This window comes from Epinephelus fuscoguttatus, linkage group LG4 (genome assembly GCF_011397635.1).
Source record: "Epinephelus fuscoguttatus linkage group LG4, E.fuscoguttatus.final_Chr_v1".
Classification (NCBI taxonomy): Eukaryota; Metazoa; Chordata; class Actinopteri; order Perciformes; family Serranidae; genus Epinephelus; species Epinephelus fuscoguttatus.
This window is the reverse complement of record NC_064755.1, coordinates 33,139,560-33,166,576: the sequence shown is the minus strand read 5'-3', so window position 1 is coordinate 33,166,576 and position 27,017 is coordinate 33,139,560. Positions and strand designations below refer to the sequence as shown.

Here is a 27,017-nt window from a genome sequence, read left to right as displayed (position 1 = left end):
GCGCTTCTTCCTTCAGTCTGCCGTCTGCCTGTGAATTCAGTCTGTTCTCTGTGATTGGCTCTCACACCGGTGCCGTGAATGCAGCACGAGGAGGAGGAGTGACATTATTAACAGACACAAGAGAGGCAAAGAAACACAACACACGGAGAGATGTCTGGGACCGCGAACACATCTGCGACCCTGCAGCCCGCAAAGATGAAAAAGGACGAATCTTTCCTCGGGAAATTAGGAGGAACCCTGGTGCGGAAGAAAAAGTCTAAAGAAGGTCAGTGATATTTTTTTTGTTTGTTTGTTTTCTTTGTTTTTCAACATTATAAAAGGCCTCTGTTTGTTTTAGCTTGTTGGGGTTTCTGTCCATGGTGCTGCAATCACATGATGCGCTATTAAAATATTCTGCTCTGGGACACCACCGGCACTTTAATCATGCACTGCACACATGATTTAGGCCTATATGAATACATTTTTATCTTTCTGTGGTATAATCTTGTACTGTTCCTCTTGCATTCTCCTGATTAGTGTGTCATAACTGATTATAGATTCATTCATTAACATATTTTGAGCCCTAGTGTAGTTTTAATACTTCTCCAAGTGAATAAGAGGCGAGACAAAGCACCCTGAGCAGCTTCACAGGCATTTACCATGAGGTAATGAACATAAATAGATCACACAGTCACACAGTGGTGACAGGATGTGGAGATAAAGGTGGCAAACAGCAGGACTGTGTTCACTGTGTTGTTTTGGATATCAAAAAATAGGCTTTAACTTATTGTCCTACTTTACCAGTTGTTGGTCAAACTATTTTCTGCCCTCCCACGGGCCAGACACTGTGTGGTCAGACAGACAGCTGCAAGGTTTAACGTCTGTGTGTGTGTGTGTGTGTGTGTGTGTGTGTGTGTGTGTGTGCTCACAGCCATGTGTTTGTAATCTCCATTAAAGGAGGTTCACCATCAGCAGGAGGAGGACAGAGACATATTAATTGTCTAGGAGCCTTATTGAATTCTATAATAGATAGATAGATAGATAGATTATCAATCCTGGGGGAAATTAAGGCACCCAGTAGCTTTTTACACAACCCATACATAAACGCAGATATATATGGATAGAGAACCAGTGAAAGGTGATTACATTAAAGTGTAAGAGCATTGCAGAAGTGATGAAGGTGTTGCTATGGATAATATGAACGCAGTTGAAGATAAATATATGTACATACCAGTGCAGATACAGATACAATATTTTAGACTTGTGCTTTTTCCTCCCTAAATAAAACATAAAAGTAGCACAGGACTTTTTATTTTGACATAATTTAAGACATTTGCAATATAAATTGATGCAGAAAAGGCACAAATCGGTGTATCAAAATTCATTCAATTCAGATAATTAAGTGTTTGATCTTTAAAATGTTCTGTGAGAGGACCCTCAAACCCCCTGACTCGTGCGTCCCCTCCAATGTTGGAATGAAACCTACACCTTTGTATCATCATATAGATTCAATGAAGACCTGCAACAAGATGATACAGGATATACATCACATGAAATCAAGTTTATTTATATAGCACATTTTAAAGCCCGCAGTTGACCAAAGTGCTGTGCAAATTGAAATAATAAGACACAAATATATGGCAATATAATATGTATACAAATATCAAACAGAATAACACTGGTAAGAACAATTAAATATAGTTGTGTTTTAGACTGTTAGTTGGACAAAACAAGCAGTTTGTCACCTTGGTCTCTGGGGCACACACAACTTCTGTTTCTATTATTTTATAACCGCCACAATTAAAAGAAAGAAAAATCGATAGATAAATTGATAATGAAAATAATCATGAGTTGCAGCCCAAATAGATGTAACTGTCCCAGAGTGGGATAAGATGATTCTTTTTAACCTTAAAGCTGCTTTGGGAGTTAAACAGAGAAACCCACAGACAGCTCAGCTCAGTGAGTTAATTGGATGATATCTCGATTTTAATGAGGAAATGAGAATAATTGTCTTCCTGCTGCAGCTTGTGCTGAAAGCTTTACTGAAACCAGTGATAACAATTTAGTGTTGGTTCATATACCACAGTATAGAATCAACACAGACTAGCATTTCTCAAAACAATGTCCCAAAACTCTTAATAGCCCAGACGTTGTTTGAGTTTGCTGCTTTTTTTTGTCCCTATTGTAGTTATTGAATATATTTGGATTTTTGGCAGATTAGTCGAACAAAACAAGCAATTTGAAGACACCTCTTAGAGGTACAGGAAATATGATGTACAGGTTTTTTTTACAGTGATCTTTCTAGTTTCTCAGACAGGAATGTGGAAGCACATACAAGCCTTCAATAACTTGTAGACAAGGTGTGTGGGAGGAAATTGTCTGTAGATAAGGGAAGAGAATATCTGCACGCTGTCTGATTACTTGCAGTAAAACTTTATTTAAATACACAGTTTCGGTTCTTAGACCCTTATTAGGTAGAATCAGGGAACAAAGAATGTCCAAAACCACATATAAAAACGTCTCCTCCTGAGGTGAATCGTCAGCCATGAACTGTCACTGCAAGAAATCCCACAGTCTGTGGGAACAACAACTTAACAACTTATTTGGCCAATAACTGATACTGATATCAATATATCCACTTTTTTCCCACGTAATTTTAGTGATCAAGTCCCTTGCATATTTGAATTAACATTGTACTATGCATGCACACTCGTACTCTTTCAATGTATGTAATTTAATTAATTGTACAAAATAAGAAAAAGAATGTGGGCCGATGTTAAAAGTTCCTTTTACTGATGATGTGCCGATATTATCGTGCATCCCTAGTATTTAGCCTATAAGAGGGCACTTCCCACTATCAAAGGTGGATATTATGGGCAACAACTACATCAATGTAACCATTGAATAATATAATAAAAAAAAGACAGTCTATCTAAAAACATGTCTAACATGTCATCAATGAAGTCAGTCTTTACCTGATGAAGGTCAAAGGGCCAAAACGTGTACATAAAGTTTATTGCAAGTAAGGGTGCAGGAATTCTCTTCTCTTCACCAGTGGTTTGTGGACAACACAATTAATAAAAAAAGATGTTAGTTGCAGACTTAAATTCAACATTAATATTTCAGTCTTAATATATTATGTTGGATTTTTTTTTGTTAGAGCTAGGCTAGTAGTTTCCCTGTACTTCCAGTATTTGTGCTAAGCTAGGCTAACCTTATCCTAGACCTATCTAGGATTTAACCGTCCCTCCTCTTAACTGGCCCTGGGGAACACCATTTCCCCAAATATCTTTACATCCTCTTCAGAAGTCTGCATTTCAAGACTGCCAGTACAGGTCACAAATGTCCCATTATAAAGAATCCTACAAATACCTTTATCGTGTTTTTGCCCATAGTACCCCTGGCCCAGACTTTAGTGTAGGCAGAGGTAAAAATGGGGAAAGGCAAACCTGTGATCTCAGGCGTCTGTGACATTTTCTCATTGTGTTTATACTGGATGTAATGAATGACACAACATGAAAATGTAACTGTTCTTTTATTTGTCAGCCTCCAACGTACCTACAAAACCCCCGAGTGGTTTCCAGACATTAATTTTGCTAATGTATGACTGTGCTGTAAGTCAGTGCAGCAGAGTGGGCTGAAAGGAATCCCACTACAGTGTCAGTGTGTGTGTGCAGCTTGTTTGAGCGCACTGCCCCTGTGTGGTCAAAGTGGATTAAAGCCAAGATGATAAACTGCTTATTTTAAAGGTAGAAAGTCTCTGTGATTTTAGAATTGAAAATCAGTATAACAGGAGACAAGTATGTGAGTTTGGTCTTTGGTAAAGCAGCCCAGCTTGTGGTCTCACATGCTACTGCTGCTGCTGTTGTCGTGGTTTCTGTTACGTTTGGGTGTGGTGCTATATATCTTAAAGAGGAACACCCAAGAGAGACGAGTTGCCACTGGAAAAGTTGCTTCACACTTGCTGAATAATCATTACTAGTGTAACTGTATTGTGCCTTAAAGAGAGGGACTTATGGTTTCTTAAGCTGTGTTGACACTCCTTAGCAACCATATGTGCTCCTTTTAGTAGTTATAAACATTCAAACCCTCCTCTTCTTCTGCTTGTATCAGAAATAGGATGAAAAGTGTTGCTTAAGGCTGTTTAGCAAGACGTAAACTAACATGTATAATTTACCAAGCCCAGATTCCTGCAATTACAGACCTAGTTTTCAAAGATACTGCACGGTCATGGCTCTTTGTGTATATCCTGATAAACTGAAAGGAAGTCTGCATCTCTCTGACAAGACACAGCTCCCTTTGTCAGCAACAGGCAGTACTGTAACAGTGAGAGTTTAATGGAGACAGAAAAAAAAGTTTTTGCTTTATAAGGACTGAGAGGATGAACGTCAGGTCACATCCTCCCTCTATTATCTCAGGGTGAAGAGTGTATGCACTCTGAAAATACAAAATATGACTTAAGTGCAGGATGGATGCTGATAATAGTAAGTCATCTGGTTATTGTTGTGTTGTTACTTTTTTTTTTTAACTAACTTCACCTGCTTGTTTTATTGTCACTTTTACACAACTATCAAAAAGAGATGGAGATGAACTGGAGTATGGCACATTGATTAATGTATCAGGAATACATCCAAAAGATAGTGAAACTTGAACCAACATTACTAGATTCAATATATAGTTTGATACTGTTGCTTTGTGTCTTTTGCTCTTTGTGATGCAGCAATGGTGATTTTTTTTTTTAAATTTAGCATCTTTAGGAAAATACTATATAAATAATAAAAACATCCGAATTGCTTGTAAATTATATTGACTTAACATTTATGGTATTATTAGTTGCCGTTATCCAGGACATCGTTGACATACTTTAAACATTTAAGAGTAGAGTTACTCCAAAAAAGGACAGAAACATATTTGCTATTTGATGCACCTGAACAGTCAAGTCAGTTTTTCTCTATATTACAGCCGATATAGTGACTGATATTGACCTATTAATGTGGGTTACTGATATTGTAACAAGAAACTGCAGCACAGAAATATCAAAGATGTATTTGAAAAACTGTAATATTACAGTTCCTTCACCAGAGAGCCCTGAATTTCTCAACTGTAAAATGTCCCACTTAGTACGTATCTCAGTCATAATTTCTAAAAACTAAATTTAACAACATCTGTAAGACTCTTAAAAAAGTTTGTGTATGTTATGTCAGTATGTGCACTGAGTCTTATTTAACATTGTTTAATAAGAGGTATCTGGTTGCAGATATAAAGTTAACTATCAAAGAATTCACAAAAAAACTCAAGTATAGAGGACACCAGATTACTGCACACCATGTAAAACCTTTAATAACACCATAAGTTTGATCTAATTACACACAGTAATCAAATTATTAATGTTTAAAATGTACTAATTTATTGTGAAAAACATGCTGACATGTATGAAAAGAACCAAACAAACAAGAAAACACTTGACAGCACATAAACTTCAATTTTATTGAGCGTGAAAAAAAATAAACGTAACTGACATTAACTTGACATTAACCGTGAACCTGGCACTTTGGGGATTATTAAAGGAAGAAGAAGATATACTTTATCAATCCTGATATACACACAAGCCTGAAATACACACACATGACATAAACAGGACGTGTACAGTACATGCATTAAATGGAGAGATGTGCCTTGGACAGGCACCCCGAACAGTTGGTCAGTGTCTTGTTAAAGTGCACCTCAGCAGTGCCCAGGAGGTGAACTGGTGCCTCCCCAGCAACCAGTCTTCACTCCAATTAGTCCGTACTGGAACTTGGACTGGCGACCCTCTGGTTCCAAAGCCAAGTCCCTATGGACGGAGCTACTGCCACCCCTAGTTACTCTGCGCAGAGTGGTGCACTAAAGTAGACTGAACACAGGTGACTCGATACATCTCCTGGGTGGAGGTCTGCGGTCCACTGAGCACATTTTCTATTTATTTATTTATTTAGTTTAATTTTATTAAAGTTCAGTCAATTGTCTTTTTTTTTTTTTGTCAAGTTATATCCTCATGTTATATAGGGGTGAAAATCACCAGAGGCCCCACGATACAATATTATCACAATACAATATTATTGTGATTTTAAAAGTGTCGCGACATGCTGGGTATTTCAATATATTGTGATTTATTACCTTTTTTAAACTGTAAGTTATGTCCCCAAAGGCAAACTTTGTCAACATCTGTGCCATCTAATAATATAAAGTTTTTAGCAGAAGAATGTATAGTGGACTGAAAAAGCAATTGATTTTACTATTCTAGTAGGCCACCTAAAGTTTAATTTGTATTTGTAATATTAATAATTTATGTAATTAAAAACTCAAACCTTGGCACTGTGTGACGATACAATATGCTACACAAAAATATCTCGATACTCTGCTGTGTCGATTTTTTTTCCCCCATCCCTAATGTTTAAGGTTTTTCTGCGGTATCGTTTGAGTATTGAGACATTTAGGCAGGTATTGATCAAAGTCGTAATTTTGAAATCACAACAACACTAGTCAGTATCCAATTTGATTTACAGTCTAAACAATTTTCGACTTCCGCTCTCCTTTGACTCTCGATTTGGATTAGAAAAAAAACAGCACCAAACAGTACAATAGTAGAAAAAGAAGAAGAATTGCAATATGGAGAAAAACAGAATCACATCATGGAGTAAATAAAGTACATAGCATGTAATAATAAGTAAATATTGAGTGTAATAAGTTAGAGAGTTAATATCTGCTGAAGGCCCCCTGTGGAACAAACTCAGTGACTCTGTCATCTCCCGGCTGCTGTGACTCACTGCTGCTTGTGTCGGTGTAAATAACCACAGCTATATTTAAGGTCCGGCCTGTCTTCTCCATACTGCTGCATTATTTATATCTTCCCCCAGTGCCACAGTGAACCGCCTCCCCCCCTCGAGAGCACTGGAACCAAACAAGACGAGGTCGATTTCAATCTGCTTTACGCTGTTGTTTATGATGCAGACTAATTATACTCGGAACATTTTTTATCTCCAAAGCAAAAATAAGACTGACCATATCTTGCTGTTGTTTTGTCCTCTTCCATAATGGTTTGCAAAAACCACAGAGGAGGTTTTTACGTGGATTTGTGCAACGCAGCCAGCGTAAGATTGACTGCAGGCTTTGATTTGTATTGAATTAGTGTAATTCTGTTAACAGGAATACAGCCGCTGCCTGATTGATTATCCGCTGCAGCAAAACATGTTAAAGGCTCCATTCACTTGTTCAGTTATTCTCCGAAAAAACAAGTCTCTTATATTGCTGTGAAATTACTAGATTGCAATTTAAACAGTCAATTACAGCAACAAAATCCTGAACTGACACCACCAGGCTGCATGCATTTATACGGATATTAGATTCAAATTAAACGATATCCAGTCCACTCTGTACCTGTGAGAGGTCAGTGAAGTCTGTCCTGTGTCCAGAGCCTGGTGCGTTCATGTCCAGTGTGGTCTTTCCTGTCCCACACACACACACACACACACACACACACACACACCCCTCAGCGTCTCTTGTAACTGGACCGCAGATGTGGGGTGGAGGGCTGTGACAGAAATAAACACGTGATGACGCCCCTGCCACTGCTCAGTCCCACCAACTACGATTCACACACACATACACTCCTGCATTTTCTACCTTTGCCCGCTGCCGTCGTCGTTGGGAATCAGGAGGTTTATAGTGGGGACATGGCGGGGCTGCTGTGTGGGACCAAGAGGAAGAAACAAGGTAAATGTGGTTCTGATTTTGGGCTTTGAGGAACTTGGAAGTGGAAATGGGGAAGCAGGACCTGTTACCTTAGTGCAACTGCAGGTTAATATCCAGCAATGTGTTGTGTCGGTTGTTGTAAGAGGTCATCGAGATGTAAGTAGTCACTGTGAAATGTCTCTTTAACTTAACAGAATTGAGTGTGAGGGTTGCTGTTGTATTTCTGGATCTACGAGTGTGAATGTTTTTATTTCCATAAATCATTCTGCATAAAGCTGCTCTAGCAAATTAATTATACGGTATAATGTGACCATTTTTCACTCACTTTTCACTTGACTGTGTGAAGTGCCAGCAGCAGTAATGCAGTCAGATAGACGCAGAGGGAGGAAGCAGCACAATTATGATGAAATGCAGCGTGCTTGCTCTGTAATTACAAAGCAAAGTGCTGATCTGTAGTGAGATTCAGCTCTTATGAGAGGGCTGAATCAGATAGGAAATCTATGGGGACCTCTCCTCCCCGGGGTTATTCTGAACATCCTCTCTTTGCACTGGCTTTGAAGTTGAGATTTTCTCCAGATTGTATCACAAACACACAGCTCTAGACTTCCCTTTATTATATTTTCAATCAGAAAAATGCATTTAATTTAAAAAAGGAGCTCAAAGTGCAGCCACTCTGAATAGCAGAGTCAATGAAATGACAGATTTGAGACCATTGATTGCAGTCCGGCGTGTTGCAGGTCGTACAAATTGAAATGCTGGATGATAAAAGCAGCGTGGCCATTAAGAAGAAAAAGCCTTTTAATCCCTGGAGTGTCTCTGCAGTCAGAAGTGAACGCCTCTCAGTGGAAATTGATTGCACTGAAAGCCTTTCTCAAAGTGTGTATCAGTGTTTGTTACTTTTTGTGTCTTGTTGTCACCTTGAATCAGCTTTAGTGTCCACAGTTTGAGACTAAATTCTCATTCTAAATGAAATACACTATAAAGTGCCAGTATGCAAAGTATAATAACTTTTGATGGACACTTCTGCGCTGTAATGCAATCTGTAGTGGAAAAGACAGAGCGTCACATGGGTGGAGAAAAATTTAGGAAGTTACAGACGTGTGACAGAGCAGTTTGCAGCTCAAAATCACTGGATAAACATTTTTCACCAACTGAAGATTCTGCAACTCACAACTTGATGACAGCGCACTCCTTACATAACATCTTCTCAGCACAGTGTGGTACATCATGAGGCGTAAACAGATGGAATATACTTTATAATGTGGAATTGGGAGTCAAATTATTCTACCTAATTTAGTGATTGACAATCTGACTATCTGATTAATAGTTGCCAATAAATTATAGTCTTTGAGTTGTCCCTTTTCAGAGTGCAAAGTATGAGATAGAAAAGGTAAATTTATTTATATTAATTTGACTTTTTGAGTATGTTGAGTCCATTAAGGTCTGTAAACGTGCGATGCTATGATGCTTACAGACATACAGAGAAAAGCTTCATCCAGCCTATTTTTTTCCTTGTATTTTTTTATGCTATTTCCGATTTTATGTATGATTACGTTAGCTGTTTATTGACTAGTTGGCACCTGATCAGATGTAGCACTAATCTCTTTGTACAGTGACATTAAAGGGGTTTAATTTTATTCCATGTAGTAAATAATCTTGACATTTGAAAGAAAATGAGGATAAATACAAGAATATATACATATACACTTACTGTCCACTTTATTAGGTACACCTGTTCAGCTTCTCGTTAACGCAGTGACTAATTGGCCAATCATGTGGCAGCTGGTCAAGACGACCTGCTGAAATTCAAACCGAGCATCAGAATGAGAAAGAAAGGTGATTTAAGTGAGCGTGGCATGGTTGTTGGTGCCAGACGGGCTGGTTTACGTATTTTATTAACTGCTGATCTACTGGGATTTTCACACACAACCATCTCTAGGGTTTATAGAGGATGGAGCAGCAGTTCTCTGGGTGAGAGTACCTTGTTGATGCCAGAGGTCAGAGGAGGATGGCCAGACTGGTAGGAGGCCCCAGGCCAGACCCAGAGCATGCTGGAGGGATTACATATCTCATCTGGCCTGGGAGCGTCACTGGGAAAAGGGACGTCTGGGGTGCTTTGCTTGACCTGCTGCCCCGACAACCCAGCCCTGGAGAAGTGGATGAAAATAGATGGATGGACGGATGGATGGATGGATGGACAGTTTAAGATGTTATCATCCGTATGACAATAGGCCTGTAAATGTCTTAGTTTGAGCAGTTTACGTTTGTAAGGTAGTTGTGGAACTTTTCTTGTATGGAGCGTCTTCCATGATGAACACAACATGGCGCTGTTGGAGGGTTTTATAACTCACTTCCACTCCTCACTAGTTGGTTTGGGATGGCGCTCAATATGGCGGACCCTTCATCTGAAGGCAGAAATGGAGTGAGGGAGAGGGTGTAGGGCGTGGTTTTGGAAAGGCTGATGGTCACTTCTGACTCCCCAAAAAAACAAGATGGCGACTGTCAAAATGCCAAACTCAAGGCTTCAAACCAGTGGGTGACATCACAGTTGCTATGTTCACTCTTTTTTACAGTCCATGCTTCATACCCAACTGAGGCTGACTCAAGTGACATCACTTACTGCAATTTATCTGACTTTACAGCTCTCCATGGAGCCAGAAAAGGCTTTATACAACTTTTTAAAATATGAAGCAGTACTCATTAAGACCTGTTATCAGACTCTCATGTGTGAAATCAATGGAGTTCCCCTTTTCAGAAGTGTCAACAGACTTAGAGAGGCCTGTATAAATGTCAGGTTGTTGAACTCTGACTGTTGCCGACACTAACAAGAGATAGTGGTGGTGGAGTGACTGAAGTAGTGTCTGTAGAGGAGGAGCGGCCCACAAATTGACACCAAACTGACCCACACTTTGCCCACAAGGGGAATTTGTGGTGATTGTGTGCTGATATTGTTACCAGTGACTCTGAAGAACTTTGTCTTTAGTGTCTTGTATTTCTGTCCCACAGTCTTTGCCTGCTTATCTCTGTCTCTTTACTCAGATAATTTAAATACCATCAGTGTTATTTTCAGACTTTTTTTTTTTCAGATAATCCCTCCAGTTATTTATGAGTAGGACTTTCAATCGAGCCTTTCAGTGTTGATTTGTTTTATTGACTTTGTTGTGCCTGTATTTTGTGTGTTGTTGTCTCCCTAGTGAGTGATCTTCAGGAGGAGGGGAAGAATGCCATCAACGCTCCCATGCTTCCTACAGGGACAGACATCCACCCAGAGGACACACTGCTGGGTATATAATCAAACATATGCACATCTCAACAACATCTCAACATTAATTCATGACTTGAGGTCGCAGCCTTGTTGATCCTACAGTTGCATTTCCAATATGATCAACATCTTAAAACATCTGCAGCCCACTGTTAGAGGTTTCCAAGGCCACGGAGGACACTATGAATGTGTTGACACATGTTGAGTAATGGGGACTTTGACAGTAGAGGAGCAGGAAATGAAAGTGGGTGGAGGGGAGACGCCTCTGCCCTCAGTCACCGTGTGAATCACTGTTGACTTGAGGGTGATAAGAACATTGTATGTGTGTTTGTGACTATAGATTTGTATTTATGGGAGATTAACAACATGGCGGCATCTACTGAGGGAGACAAATATGCAGAAAGTGAAACAGGATATTTTAGTGTTACTGTTAACTACGCTGGTTGTATTAATTTCTCTCACATCGTCATCAGAGGAAAATGCTGAGAGGATCATGTTGGACCCGACTTCACGGGAAAATCTTAAATTTAAAGATCTTCTGAAGGTAGGCAGAGATCACACAAACATCACACCTCTTCAGCACAATCAACGCACAGAAGGAGAGAGTTTAACTGTAGGTCTTTGTGTCCAGGTCCTGATTGACTGGATCAACAGTGAGTTGGAGGAAGACAGGATCATAGTCAAGGACCTGGAGGAGGACTGTTACGATGGACAAGTGCTCCAGAAGTTATTTGGTGAGAAATTGGTTTCTTTGGCATCACAGCTTTCACAACATCTTTCTATCCATAAAGCCGCTACAAGCCTTTAGCTTGGCTTTGACCACCATGAAAATTCGCAGTATCATTTAGCCATTCATTCATTTTCCATAACCATATGCTTTTGGGGGTCACAGGGAGGCTGGAGCCTATCTCAGCTGGCACTGGGTTAGAGGCGGGGTACACCCTGAACAGGTCGCCAGACTGTCACAGGGCTGACACATAGAGACAGACAACCATTCACGCTCACATTCACACCTGCGGACAATTTAGAGTCACCAATTAACCTGCATGTCTTTGGACTGTGAAAGGAAGCTGGAGCACCTGGAGAAAACCCACACTCACACAGGGAGAACATGCAAACTCCGCACAAAGGGACTCCCCCACCCCAGGTTCGAGCAAGGAACCCTCTTGCTGTGAGGTGACAATGCTTACCACTGTACCACCGTGCCACCTAAGTCATTTTACAGCAGTTTAAAGTTGTATTTGCAGTCTGTTGCTCTAGTATAAAAAAGTTTTGTTTACGCATTTGGAATTTGACTCTTGACAATAGTCAGTGACAGAAATGTGGCATTTTCAAAAAGGCTGCAACTAACAATTATATTCAGTGTTGATTAGTAATCTGTCAATTTCCTTGATCAATCCGTTAGTTGTTTGGTCTACAAAATGTCAGAAAACAGTGAAAAGTGTCGATCAGTGAATACCACATCCCCAAAGATATTCAGTTTACAGTCATAGAGGAGTAAAAACAGAAAGTGTTCACAGTTAAGAAGCTGGAATCAGAGAATTTTTTAAAAAGATACTCCACTGGATAATTTGATTATCATTGAGTTAGCGATTGATTTAATAGTTGACAACTGATTGATTAATCAAGTGATTGTTGTAGCTCAAATTTTCAGTAAACTAAGTGCAGACAGTGAGCAGTATTCAGTCCTTCATTTTGCATGATTTCATTTCTCTATGTGCCTTTGTGCCAGCTGTATATTAGACATGCCTTAATTAAGGGTACTGGCAGTAATGCAGTGGCAGCAGTGAATACCTTGCCTAAAAGTACAATCTTGAAATTAGCATCAAAACCTGCTTTGATAATGACTACAAGTAAACAGAATTCACTCACAGCATTTCTTTCAGAGTTCAGAGATTAATGAGTTTTAATGAAAAGCTGTTGCTGGTTCATATATATCCAGCTCATTTAATAACAGTTCAAAATGCTGATATTGGCACTTGATTGTTTTCTCCAGTGACCACTGTGATAAATGTGTGTTCACTAACGTGCTGCTGAGTCCAGGAAAGCTTCAGTGTCTTTGGTCTGTTAGGAGCTTCCCCCTTGTGTCTGTTTTTTGTTACAGCAGGCTGAAAACACTCTCAGAGTCTTTCAACTGAAAACGGTAAACTTTAGCTGTGTTTTGGCCGATCGTTTAAACGACAGCAGCTTTACGGTTCCAGTCACTAGGCATGCCGACCATCACAACAACAATGCCAAGCTCTGTTTGTGCTGCTCACCCTGCTGATTTGAAGTGAAGTTTAGCTCTGTTACTGTAGTATTTCCACCTTGTCGTCCATCCAGACAAAGTTATCTGTCCCTTTGTTTTGGTTTGTAATCACTGCATTGTAGAGGAAGGTGCTTCAGCGCAGGCACATGGCGTCATGCCGTGGTGTTGCTTTGCAAATTTACACTGCCATCCATTGGCCTGGCGTGCATACTACAGTGTTTCCAGTAGATTTTGCAGCTTTGTGTGAACGGGGATCGTTTCAATAACGTCGTCATATAAACGCAGAAGTTTTTTAAAACGCAAAGGACAGACTTCTGTTTTTAGAGAAACCGTCATCATCTAAACAGGGCCTCAGAGTGTTTAATCCTCCCCACCCTGCCAAAAAACACTAAAACAAAAGGCAGTTTTGGGTGTGTTTTGAATCAACTAAACTTTACAACACTTCACAGAAACCTCTGCCGCTGACTAGTGTCTTGGAGGTGTGACACAGGCACACCGCTACACAAGTATAAATGCTCTCAACGGCGTAGACTACAGTGTAGCGTCTGCTGCACAAGTACAAATCCCCCTGAAGGAGAAATTCAGACGCCATGTTGGGAACCAATGCCCTAGAGCCCCTGACAGAGGTTCGGGCTGAGCCCCAAATGTATGTCAGTCCTAGAAACGCCCCTGCGTGAACCTGACCTGTGTGGGGCTGCTGCGATGCTCTGTAGGTTGGACACAAGCATGTACTTTCTGCCAACTGAATATAAAGTAATGTGTGACACTGCAATAGTAACAGTTATTGAAGTGGTAATATGTCGAACTTGTATCTGTAGGTTACAGAACTTTGTGTTACTTTGTGTTTTTTTCTTGTGCTCTAATTATCTCATGCATTTCTTACATGTTTTTCTCGTATGTAGATTCTTTAATTCTGTGTTTTTTGTGTGTGTAATCAAAGGAAAAACTCAGCTCCTCTCATTATCTCAACACTGACTGCTTTCTTTGCTCCCTCTTATTGTCGTAAACACCAGCTAATTATTGCAGCCTGACAAACATGTGCGACAATAAAACATTTTGAACTAGCAAATTAATTTTACAAAAGCCAACTAATACAAAAGAGGACTTACACTTGGTTCCATTATGTTGCTGAAGTGTCTTGAACAACAGCTAAAGCACGCAGCAGGAAACACTTTGCTAAGTGATGTGTGATTTCTTTATTTCTGTTCAAATCCCTTTTTAGTTCTTCGCACTCCTTTAGCACTTTTGCTCCGTCTGTACTCTCGGCCTTTTATTGCATCAGTGCCTGTTTTAGATTTTCTTTTTTTTTTGATCCGTGTTGCTTTCTCTTTTCTTTTTAATAAATATTTTAACCCACATACATGAGAAATAAATCCTCTTTCTTGGTATTGCGTGCAGCAAAGAACCTTTGTTGTCTGCAGTTGTCACATTTGTACATTGTCAAGATCACCATGTCCTTGTTATCCAACGCACAAAACCCACGATGATACAGGCATGAAAATTTTTTTTTGTTGTGCACTTTTTGGATTTGAAGTCTTTCTGTAACTTTTGTCTTTCCTGTAAATGATGTTTTTTTCAACAGTTGACCTAAATTAGATTTCTTCCCTTTTTTAATCTGTACACGAGTTCCTCTCATTTTTTTTTAAGCCCAACAGGCCTGAAGCAAGCCTCCTATTTCTTGCTACAGTTCCCCTGTTCAGTACAGTACAATGCTTCATGATTGTGTGTATGGAAAGTCTCTCCCTGTGTGTTTGAGCTGATATCTTATCTCTGCTGTTTCTGTTGACAGAGAAGCTGTCAGGCAGGAAGCTGAACGTGGCCGAGGTGACTCAGTCAGAGATCGGCCAAAAACAAAAGCTTCAGACAGTTTTGGAGGCCGTCAACGAACTGCTGAGGCCTCGCGGCTGGACCATCGAGTGGAGTGTGGACTGTAAGTTTTACATAGACGCCAGTGCTTTACTGCTTAAAGGTCCAATGTGTAAGATTTAGTGGCATCTAGTGGTAAGGGATGTAAATTGCAACCAGCTGAAACTTCCTGTGATAAGAGTTCCTTCGTGGAGAGTTCATGGTTCAAGGTTTTACTGGGAGCTGAATTATCCACAGAGATCTCTTCCTCTCTGAAACAAACCCACCAGGTGATTTAAACCAGTAAAATCACTGAATAAAGCAGTTTCACGTTACAAATCAGTGTTTCTCCAATGCAGTTCGGCTCGTCAGAGACAAGCTGCTAGCCCAGCACCTCCTAATGTGTGCTCACCTTTTTTCTCTGGTAACGTAAGATTGAGACGTTCAGAAACTGCAGAGAACAGTACTGCTATCAACAGTTCCATCTGGGTGTTTTTTTAAATGTAAATGTTCCATTCGTAGGACCAAGCAGCGCTGTCTCGTCTGCCTCCATCATGTGACAAAGCCACTGTGGCCTTTAATGTCACACTGGGTCAAAGGGCACCAGCGTCAATTTTTTTTAACACATTATTTTTTCTGTGATTAATTCATCGAAATCAACGCGTTATTTTGATGGCCCTGGTAAAAACCTCAAGACCCTATCTAGAGCCAGTGTTTGGTTTGTCCATTCTGGGCTACTGTAGAAATATGGTGGTGCAACAAGGTGATCTCTGTAGTCAAGGATACGCTCCCTATGTAGATATAAAAGGCTCATTCTAAGCTAACAAAAACCCAACAACTCTTATTTTCAGGTGATTTCACACGAAAGAAAACACTGTTAATATATTATATTACAGTTCTGCCAATAGATCCCCCTAAATCTTACACACTGGGCCTTTAAACTGATACTCCAGCTATTAAGTATTGTACTCTCTGAAAATTTGGGAACTCACAAGAGACAGATTAAAATATTTCTGACCCCACATATGGATCGAGCTTCCAAAATACTGCCTACACTGACCCTAATGTAACTTATTAAGAGCTCCTCCACAGCCACTGAAGACACTACACAACCTGAACTTCTTGTGCAAAATTGTTGGAATGGCCCTTTAACACATAATCTTTTAATGTGCATAACAAATAGAAAGTACAGAATTTGAGAAGCTCTACAAACAGAAGGATTCCCCACTGGAGCTCACAGTTGGTTCATTCATGCCTCATTAATGGCTCATTCACAGCTTTCTCAGTTTTTATTCTGTCTCTCGAACAAAAAAAAAATCACAGACTGTTACCTTTCATCTTCAGAAAATTGTTCACATCATTATGTTAGCTCGCAGTGTGCAAAGCGCTGACATTCCTCTCTTATGATTCACTGATGCAGCTATTCATTCAAAGAACCTGGTGGCCATCGTCTACCTGCTGGTGGCTCTCGCGATGCACTTCCAGGCCCCCATCAGGCTGCCTGAGCATGTTTCTGTGCAGGTGGTGGTCGTCAAGGTAAAGTGGCTCATCAAGCTCACACAGGGCTGGCGTTCATTATCATTATGTGCAATGATGTAGGGATGGTAGGGGTGGGATGGAAATATTTGTGATGTCTTTTAGTATTTTTCTTTGTCTTGTCTGTACGTGTAATTTCATCAATTCTAGTTAATTTCTCGTGCAGCAACTGAAGCATTTTGATTTTTGTTTGAGCAGAAACGAGAGGGAATCCTGCAGACTGCTCTTGTGACCAAGGAGCTGACGAGCACCACAGAGTAAGAGCTGATACTCCATAGCTGTATCCACAGTCGTCCTCTTTTTATATTAGTGTTTTAATTTATTAAAAATCCAGTGTGTAGGATTTAGGGGTATCTATTGGCAGAAATGCTGCATTATATTTATAACTATGTGTCTTTATAGGCTTTTTTGCACTTTCGTGTCAGCCACCGTAGTTCTCCTACATGCCTGGCACACAAGAGAAGTTCAGTTCTACAACCTCACCACTAGATGTGACTATATCCTAAATACTAGACCAGAGGTCTGTACTATGAAGCCAGTTCAACTTAGCCAGGATATCTTCTCGATATATTGTTTGACTAACCCTAACACTGGACGTATGGGTAACTACAAAGCTGGTTATCAGCTAGTTCTCTGGGCTTTTCTATCCAGCCAAGAGCGCGTTCATGTGAAAGAGGCAGGGGAGCGACATCATCAGAACCATGAATGAAGTAGGCTGCTTCATATCATTTGAGATAAAACGGTACTTAAAGTGTTTTGGGACTGCGAGAAAGTAAAATGTCAATGTAATCTGTAATCTTATAATGGAAAATGTAGAAATATTGAAAATACTGTCCAAAAATTCACCACCGGCCAAGACTTAAAATTACGTGTAGGTATCATTAGGCTATATGTGACATTAGTACAGAATATTTTTTGCTATTTGATGATGAATATGTAAACTGTTAAGTGATGCCTGACTGTTTCTGCTACTGAAGTAAAGGGAAAAAAAGTAGCATAGATAATCACTGATGAGGTCTATCTGACCGAAATGTTTTATTTATAATAAAGGGAGCCAATTAACAGTGTGTAGATTATTTTACTAATTAATTATTATCTGTTTATTAGTTCTCATGCAGGGATGCAATCAGAGTGTAAAAGTAGCAGCACTGTCAGCTATCACTGTGGGCGAAAATAAACTGCATAAGTTAAAATCCTGCTAAAATCATATGTTTAGCGTTGTAAATGATCTCTCTGTTTGAAGTGCTGTATTAAAACCAGTGGAAATAGAGCCCTGGAAATATTAAATGATTCTGTGGCTCCCTTCTTTTACCTGAGACTCCAGAGTTTCGTTCATGGATACTTTTTTCATAAGTGATCTGATTGGTCAGAGGTCGGGGTGTTGACAGGCTGTGATTCGATACTCTGAAGTTAACCTGTTGTGGAGCAGGTTAGCTGTTCAGCATAAGTTGCCATGGTGATTTATCCCAACAAAAAGAGAACCAGCTTTGTAGTGCTGAAAACCCAGAGTTAACCCTGAAGTTACCTCTCTAACTCCAAATCCTGCTTCGTAGTACAGGCCTCAGGCATAGGCAACCTGTGGCTCTGGAGTCACATGTGGTTCTTTCGCCCCTCTCCAGTTAAAATTTTGTCAACTACATCTATGACCTGGCACCTTTTCTTTTAAATGTTGTTGAGGTCGTGTCTAAGTAAACCTCAGTAGTGGTGGCTAGTTGTGAATCTCCCCAGTGAGGCTAGCTATGGACTCCAAATCCAAAAATGTAAAAGTCTCAGGGGAAAACAGAGACATTAATAATAGGTGGACAGATTTATTTGCTTTCACCACCAATTCTTACCAAATGTTCATAAATAGCCCACTGCTGACCAGCTATGTTGTGCTAAAACATATTTATGAATGCTCATTAAGACCTGTTAGTAATGTTGATAGGCTTATTTTAGACGCAACAGTCTGTGTCACCTTCAATTTTTATTTAAAAATGGTTCTTCTTATAGTATAGATTGCTGACCCCTGCATTAGACCCCTAAGCATTAATGATGTGTATAGGGTCCTTTAAAGTATTATTCAATAGTGTTTAAAGTTGTCTCTCTGTTTTTTTGTTTTTCAGAATGATGATGGGACGGTTCGGTGAGTCCTGGATACATATCATGTTACAGTATTATGGAAATGTCCCTGTACTTTTATTGTTTCTAAAGGAATAAGTGAACATTTTTTGGAAATGTGCTATTCACTTTCTTGCTGAGAGTCAGATGAGAAGATTGCTGCTACTACTATAACATCTATTAATTAATAGCCTCTGGCTGTAGTTAGAGATAACTAAGACATAACATGTTAATTAGTGAGATTTAGAGGTGCTCTGGGTTTTTTTAACCTTTGGACAGAGCCAGACTATCTGTTTCCACCTGTTCCCTGTCATTATGCTAAGCGAGGATAACTGCCTGTAGACACATATTTGTAGGGCACATGTGAGAGTGGTATTGATCGTCTTATCTTTTTGACACGTTTGACATTTTCCAAAATGTCAAACTGTTCCTTTAAGTATTCATAACCTTTGATTTTACTCTTTTTGTTACAATAGAGAGGGACGCGTTTGACACTTTACTGGATCACGCACCTGACAAGCTCAACGTGGTGAAAACGGTACTCAAGACCTTTTCTTTGCATGATAATGGATAGTATAATCACTTCAGAATATTATGATTATTATTTTTAATTGTCTGTAAAATTAATAATAGTCTGCCGATCTTGTTTCCAGTCTCTCATCACCTTCGTGAACAAACACCTGAACAAGCTGAACCTGGAAGTTACTGAGCTTGAATCTCAGGTGAGCGATCTGATGGGTTATCATTAGACGTTTTTATGTAACATATTTCCATCCTCTCATATTCCCTCTATTTGCACAATTTTATTTTCCAAATATGTATCATTTAATCTGATTTAATTATGCAGTTTAATATTGAATGCTATATAAAGTTTCATTTTGTGTGTGTGTGTGTGTGTGTGTGTGTGTGTGTGTGTGCAGTTTGCTGATGGTGTGTACCTGATACTGTTGATGGGGCTGCTAGAAGACTACTTTGTTCCTCTGTACAACTTCTTTCTCACCCCTGAGAGCTTTGAGCAGAAGGTGATTACACCCTCAATAAGTCGTTTAAATTAAGAAGATTTTTTTAATTACCTTATCAGTACGCTGAGTGTCCTTGTTGTGTCCCCTCAGGTCCATAATGTGGCGTTTGCCTTTGAGCTGATGCAGGACGGAGGCCTGAAGAAACCGAAAGCCAGACCAGAAGGTATTTTATAGACACACTGCATTATTACACGATTAGATAAAAGACATGTTCCCAAAGGAGATTTAATGGAGACTGACTGAGATTATGATTCTAACAGGAGAACATTTTAAAAGGGTGTTATATGGTTGATGTTCTGCAGCAGCAGTCATGGTGAAAGTAGTCCAGTAGATGGAGACCTTGCCTCACCCTCAAACTCTAATACAGGACAATAGGTGCTGAGTTTCAGCTTTGTTGTCCAGGTTCAATAATACAACATATACTGAAAGAGTCAAAATATGACTCACTGGCTTCTAATGATTGTTGCTTTTATGATTAATTCACCATTAAGTAGTTTTCTCTGTTAATCACAGAGACTTGCATTTTGGTAACCCATTATCAGAGGTGCCATCGAGGGATGCAACTAACCCCCCCTCTCCTCACAAAAATAATTTGAAGCCTCTGTATGGTGTTTTTAAACTTGAAAAGGCTTGTTCCCAGTAAAGGTTTATGGCTTTATGGCTCAATTAAAGCAGCATATTTGTCTTTTTTTAGGACAAATGAACAACTAGCCTATTTGAAGAACAATGAATCACCTAACACATATAGATACAGATATGTAACACATTAAGACACGATTGTTGTGGAACTCAAATTGTTAAACATACTGGTAGTAGCCTACACATATTAGATAATTAATAGGATTTAACTGGAAAATAAGAAACCAAAATATATCAGTAGGATTCCTTAACCTTCATATTGCCTTAGTTTTCAACTGGCCTATATCTATGTATTTATTTTATTTAAAAGGAAGCATGTACAGATTAAAATTTAAACATCACCGTTTGATGCATGGTACCAGATTAATGCTTTAAGCCAGTGGTTCCCAACTGGTCCCACTACAGGGTCCAGATTTCTCTTTAGTCATTAATTCAAGGTCCACACAGTTTAAAATATTCAGCATCATACTTGCATTTGGCCATGCCATCGAGCTAGTTTGCTATCTCTCTCAAGTAGCTGTCCTTTAGTCACTGACTCCACAGCAAGAAACGGCACTTCAAAATTAAAGCTCTGTGCCGGAAAATTCCCTGTAGTTAAAAATAAAGTGTTTTTTCACGTTTGTGTGTCACCCGCAACCCACTTTTGGACAGCGACTTACCAGTTGGGAACCACGGCTTAAGGCTAATTTGCATCTGTAGTCCCTTAGCAGTTCAAAACAAACTTCTGTGAAAACAAAGGGACAGCACAACAAACAATACAACGTTAAAACTTACTACAGTGTTATCTTTAAAACAATACAATACACAATACAAAACTACACACAATAGTACATCCTAAGTCAACATGTCCTCATACATCATACATCAAATTCATATGATTAGAGCCCCACGAATGGCATCGTCATGTTGCGTACTTAACATAAAGTTATGTAGGTTAGGTTAAGGAAAAGAAACACTGTTGGGCGTTGTCACACTACGTACTTCAGTTACGTAGGTTAGGTTTAGGAAAATAAAACATGGTGACAATGTACCTTAAAATAAAAGTTCACTTAGTTTCACACGGGACACAGTTACCAGTCTCCTGGGGGAAAGTCCTGTATTTTTTTTGACCCAACCACCACAACCTGCCTCTTTAGACAAACTTTCTTCTTTACTCCAGTTAACGCATTGGTCACATCATTGCAGCCTTAAAGTTAAGGGTCATTGGGAGGCTGGAGCCTATCCCAGCTGACATTTGGCGAGAGGCGGGGTACACCCTGGACAGGTCGCCAGACTATCACAGGGCTGACACATAGAGACAGACAACCATTCATGCTCACATTCACACCTACGGCCAGTTTAGAGTCACCGATTAACCTGCATGTCTTTGGACTGTGGGAGGAAGCTGGAGTACCTGGAGAAAACCCACGCTGACATGGGGAGAACATGCAAATTCTGCAAAGGGCGGCTCCCCCACCCTGGGTTCAAACCAGGGGCATTTTGCTGTGAGGCAACAATGCTAACCACTAAACCACTGTGCTGCCCACCTTTAAGATTACGCGGCTTATATATGTATTTTGGTGCATTACTTTTCGTATGTACATGTGCGAGTAGTGCATGAGAACAGCCTGCAGAAATGTATGCTTGTCAAATAATTCAAGATTTTAAGGTCAGTGAGTAAATACATATATACTACAACAGCATTAAAGACTTTCCAAAATTCAGTTAACACTTTTGTTTTGGTATGCCACCCCAAGACTTTCAGTGGCCCCGTCTGGCCAGTCCTATGAAACATTCCTGGGGGCACCACTTGCCCATTATATTCTGCACACCCTCTGTAGAGTTAGACATGCTATATTACAGAAATTGCTTCCAGTGTGATCTTACACGGCTGACTAATCATGCAAAATGTAATCAGTATCTACACCACTGAAACATTTAAATTAATACCAGGTACTAGCTGGTGGTCACTAAAGATGACACTGAAAGAACGATACAGTAGATTTCTTGTTGTCATATGATTTTAACAGAACCTTTGACATGTTCTACGGTAACTGTAAAGTCAGAGCCATAACTATCAGCTCAAACAAGATATATTTAAGAATATTTATTTAACTGTACAGTGTAATTCTGTCTTGTGTGTACTTATGTAATTCTCAGAGCTGCTTTAAATATTCATGTCTCGCTCCACATTCTTGTCCCATATTTCTCCATATTTCATACCCTACATTCCATATCCAGTTTTTAAATGATTTTCTCACATTATACTATTTAATGCATTGTGCATACTTTTGTTTTTTGTTCTTTGTTTAATTATTTCCTTTGGCTTAAACGGCTCTTTCAACATTGGTGGGGGGGTTTTCATCTCTGTATATGTTCTATTTTACTATGATTGTACTATGCACAGTCCTTGGAAATTGAAACTGTAAGTATTATACTGCACAGTTTTGTATGTGATTAATAAATAAGTGAATCTTGAATCAGTATGAGCTAGCTTTCAAAGTGTGCAAATATTGTTTCTCTCCACACTGTATTAATGCAAATACTTTTCTATTCTTCAAACATTTTTCTTGACTAAATCAAAAAGGGGAAAAATATCTTACCAAAAACATCACAGTTTATGCAGTATTTGGACATTATTGCTATTATCTATCAGTTTATGAGCTCTGATTAGGATACGGTTTGCTGAGGTTTATTTATGCGCATCTGCAGGTTCATTATAAATGAAAGTTAATGATATCAACAGTGTCATCCAAGCTAACAGGGAAATGCAGAGGATAAGGAGCTTAAGGCATCCTAGTTTAAATGGTGATGCAATATGGCACCACTGTAACAAAATGGTGTCTGGCTTGAATCACTTAACAAAGACCTAGTTGTGATGAGAAATTACAACAAAGCACTTGTGTAGTACATCAGATGAACAGAACAGAAAGTACTTTTGTGCCTTTGAATCTCTCCCGGTAAGATGTAATACATCATATGATAATCATTTGCAAATTCTTGGGTGCTATTTTAAGCCCCATTTCATTTTCTAAAATTACAAATGACCTTTTGAAGATAAATAGTCCAACAGCAATCACAGAAGAAGCTCCTTTGCATTGTAAATATAATTTTATGGTGGCACAGTCCATTTATTTTGTGCTTCGGTGTTCCAAGGATCCAATTTTTCTCTTAATGCATTAGTTTTTGTGCATGTCAAAGGTCTGATTTTTCTTCCTGCAACTCCTCAGAACAAGTTCAGCAATCTCTAATGATCCCTGTCTCCATTTTCTTTTCCAGATGTTGTCAATCTGAACCTCAAGTCCACCCTCAGAGTCCTCTACAACCTCTTCACCAACTACAAAAACTCTGAGTGAACTTTTCCAGTTTTACCCCCTGATATTACTATTGAACACTGCCCCTGTGCCTGCGCTGATATTATGCATTACACACTGGACACTGGAGGAGACCAACTGGGACTGAAAGACATCATTATGTGGGGTTTAAAAAGACCCATGTGGAGAGGCCTGAAAAAAGGCTCTGAATGTTAGTATTTAATCTTCCCCAAATGTCAGTATTTATTTATTCCTTACTTGAATGTTAAATGTAACCCAGGAAACTCTGTGACCTTTAGCCTGCATTTGAATACACAGCCGTCACAGAAAAATGAATGAGGGCAGAATGTTAAAACTGGAAAGCATTTGTGTGTTTAACTCCCCACTGCAGAATATTTAAGAAAGTTTGAAATGCTGTTATATATTATAGTATCTAAAATTGATTTGTGTAAATATTAAAAGAATAGTTTTAGGAAATACACATATTCGCTTTCTTGCCAAGAATTCGATGAGAAGATTGATACCACAGTCATGGTTATGTATGCTAAATATTAAGCTATAACGTTGGAACCAGCAGCCAATTAGCTTAGCTTAGCATTAAGACTTCAAATGGGGAAAGTGCTAGTTTGGCTAATAGACTGTCATGACATCCCACATTGGTTTGTGGACTCCTGTTTTGAAGCCATTAACTTGGCATTTTGGCCGTCGCCATCTGGATTTCTTCGAAGCCAGAAGTGACTATGTTTACTTTAAACTGTAATAAAATGTAAATGGACGAGTTATATAAAAATTAACCCGCTGTACAGTTATACAGCTACAGCTATAGAGACCAAAACTGTTTTGTTTTTTTTTTGTACCAGGCTGTAAACATGTTTCTCCTGTTAAGTTAGGCATTTTAATATGGGTGTCTATGGAGACTGACTGCCTGCCTAAAGAGGTGATTTAAAAAGCTGTGGCTTTTGGCGCTTTTATGTTGCCTTCATTTTTCAGCCCCAGAGGTAGCCGCTTGGTCTGGCCCTGAAGATAACAAAATCGGCCTACCAACACCTGCAAGGCTCAAACATAACATTACGCGTTAGTCCATTTAAGAGAAAAGTACATAAACAAACAAATTGCTTATCAGATAGAAAGATTGTGGTACATATTTTATGCCCCCAAAATGCCATTTTATGCAACTGAATCTACTGCTTAAAAAATGTAGATCACAGTACGGTGCACATTTTGCCTTTGGATTATACGCTAATCATATAGTGACAGAAGGAACCAACAAAATGTGTTATTTTAGCTTTCTTGGTCATTTTAACGATATTGTGTAGAAAAGAAAACTTATTTAGATTATTGGCTGCCCCTGTAGAAAGTGTAGCTTAATAAACACAAAGTTTTCTAGAGTCAAAAGCTGATGCTCTGTTATGCTAGTACCGTTAGCAAGAGTTTAGCTTGTTATGGGGAAAACAAATGGTAAACAGCATTTCTTTTACTTACAAATAATAGTGAAGGAAAAAACAATGACGTTAGCCTAAATGTAGTTTTAGTTTTAGCTAAAGCTAGCCTATATCACCAGCTAGCTTTGAAATGATTTAACGTTACCTCTCTTTCTTCTTTGGCTATCTTGTGACATTTGCTCCCTTCAAATGGTGTTGTGTTTACCGGGTTAACGTTGTGTTGACGTGAACACCCCCCCTCTCGTCATATTCACGTAGTCCATCTAGAGTCAAAAGCTGAGATGGCAGTTAATACTCTGTTATGCTAGTACCGTTAGCAAGAGTTCAGCTTGCTCCATCATGACTGGACTGGATTTCGGTCATTAAGTTATGTGGAAAACAAACAGTAAATAGCTTTTCCTTCACTTACAAATAACAACGAAGGAAGAAACAATAAGTAACGTCATAGCTAAGGTGAGCCCTGGCTATATTACCAGCTAGCTTTGAAGTGATTTACATTAGCTCTTTCTTCTTTGTTTAGTTGGTTGTCTTATGAACATTTTCTTCCTTTCAAATGAAGTTGTGTGTACTTTGTTCATGTTAAGTGTCCATTGCTGTATTCACATGGTCTGTCTAGAGTGAAAAGATGAGATAGCAGTTAATGCTACTCTGCTATGCTAGTACCTTTAGCTTTGAAATGAAATAACGTTAGCCCTCTTTCCTCTCTGTTTAGTTGGCTATCTTGTGACATTTTTTCCCTGTAAATGGGGTAGTGTTTACTGTGTTCTAAGTAAATGCTTCCCTCTTAGGATAGTCACAACTTTGTAAATGGAAATTTTCTGAAAGCTCCGAGTTCACAAGTCGTGTTTGCCCGTGGTTCAGATATAGTCAATTATGACTCTTTCTCTTATGAATTTTTGATCCATGGAGGGTTTATATTTGTAAAATTTTCTTCAAGCTGAGAAAAGTGATTAAAAAATCCGTGATGTCAACACACGTTAAAGTCTGTGAACCAACAGCAGCATCCATGTTGCCATTACCTAGCAGCAGTGCTCTCACGACTTTAACACCAAGCAGGCTACACGGCTTCCCATGTTGTATCCGCAAGCTCACAAGTTCAGTTTGAAGGCAGCTATTTTCATTTTTAGCTCTGTTTGGGAGTTACTGCAAAAAGATTTTTCACAGAAATTATACATTTCTATTTTCCTGTAGAGCAGAAAAGGTGTCGAAAAAGTCAGATTCTGGTCTGAACACAAGACCAAATACATTGTAGTTGCTGCATTTTGTCTTTATAGAGCAGGGCTGTTTCTCCCTGCTTCTATCTTTATGCTAAGCTAAACTAACCAACAGCTAGCGGTAGCTTCATATTTAATGGGTTCATAGTACATGGCATCAATCTTCTGACATAACTCTTGACAAGAAAGTAAATAAGCATATTTCCCCAAGCTATTCCTTTAAGAAACTTGAAAAAGCTGTTTATTATATATTATATAATAGATATGAAAATGCTTTGGATATTATTCTCACTACAACTGCTTTAACTCGACAGCTGAAGGAACTTCTCTGTGCCTCGTTTACTCTGAACTATGCACACCACATTTCAAGCCATATAAGCTGATGCCTTAAGTACAGTGTGCTCTCTCCGTCCCGGAAGAGGCCCAGTCAGAGTATCTTCGGCCTTTCAGACGAGTCTCAGCGGAGACCGTGGACCTCACACTGTTCTCCTGTAGCGGAGTACAGCCCCGCAGTGCCACCTGAAGATCTGCTAAGATGCACAGTTCAGACTACTCATGCATTTCAGAGCCGGGGCTGAATTATTGAGAGTGGATGAGTCAATCTAAACCGCGCTCGCGCTGGATGTCTCACCCCTGTGTGTTTTTTTATTTATTTTCATATTGCCTATCAAGAAATAAACGCCTGGAATCAAAAAGGAATGAGAAT

The 27,017-nt window shown here is 39.3% G+C and overlaps 1 protein-coding gene and 1 long non-coding RNA gene across 3 annotated transcripts in view; one reads left to right on the top strand and one right to left on the bottom strand.

The window, feature by feature from the left end:
* Positions 1–27,010, top strand: parvb (parvin, beta). 2 transcript variants are annotated; one of them, XM_049573284.1, is made up of 13 exons: positions 1–265; positions 10,905–10,994; positions 11,446–11,516; positions 11,604–11,706; positions 15,010–15,150; positions 16,486–16,601; positions 16,800–16,858; positions 18,707–18,726; positions 19,178–19,239; positions 19,355–19,423; positions 19,622–19,723; positions 19,814–19,886; positions 23,621–27,010. In XM_049573284.1, the coding sequence occupies exons 1-13, from the start codon at positions 151–153 to the stop codon at positions 23,695–23,697; spliced, it is 1,098 nt and encodes a 365-aa protein (XP_049429241.1). In that variant the 5' UTR covers positions 1–150; the 3' UTR covers positions 23,698–27,010. The 2 variants fall into 2 exon arrangements, with proteins under 2 accessions (XP_049429241.1, XP_049429240.1); XM_049573283.1 differs by lacking the exon at positions 1–265 and adding an exon at positions 5,382–7,731.
* The window catches only part of LOC125886924 (uncharacterized), a 20,426-nt gene continuing 1,146 nt past the window's right edge, over positions 7,738–27,017 (bottom strand). The window contains exons 2-4 of the long non-coding RNA XR_007449105.1: positions 21,022–21,086; positions 19,775–19,858; positions 7,738–9,857 (exon numbers count right to left, since the gene is read on the bottom strand). This is a non-coding gene — a long non-coding RNA (uncharacterized LOC125886924). The remainder of the gene's footprint in view (positions 9,858–19,774; positions 19,859–21,021; positions 21,087–27,017) is intronic.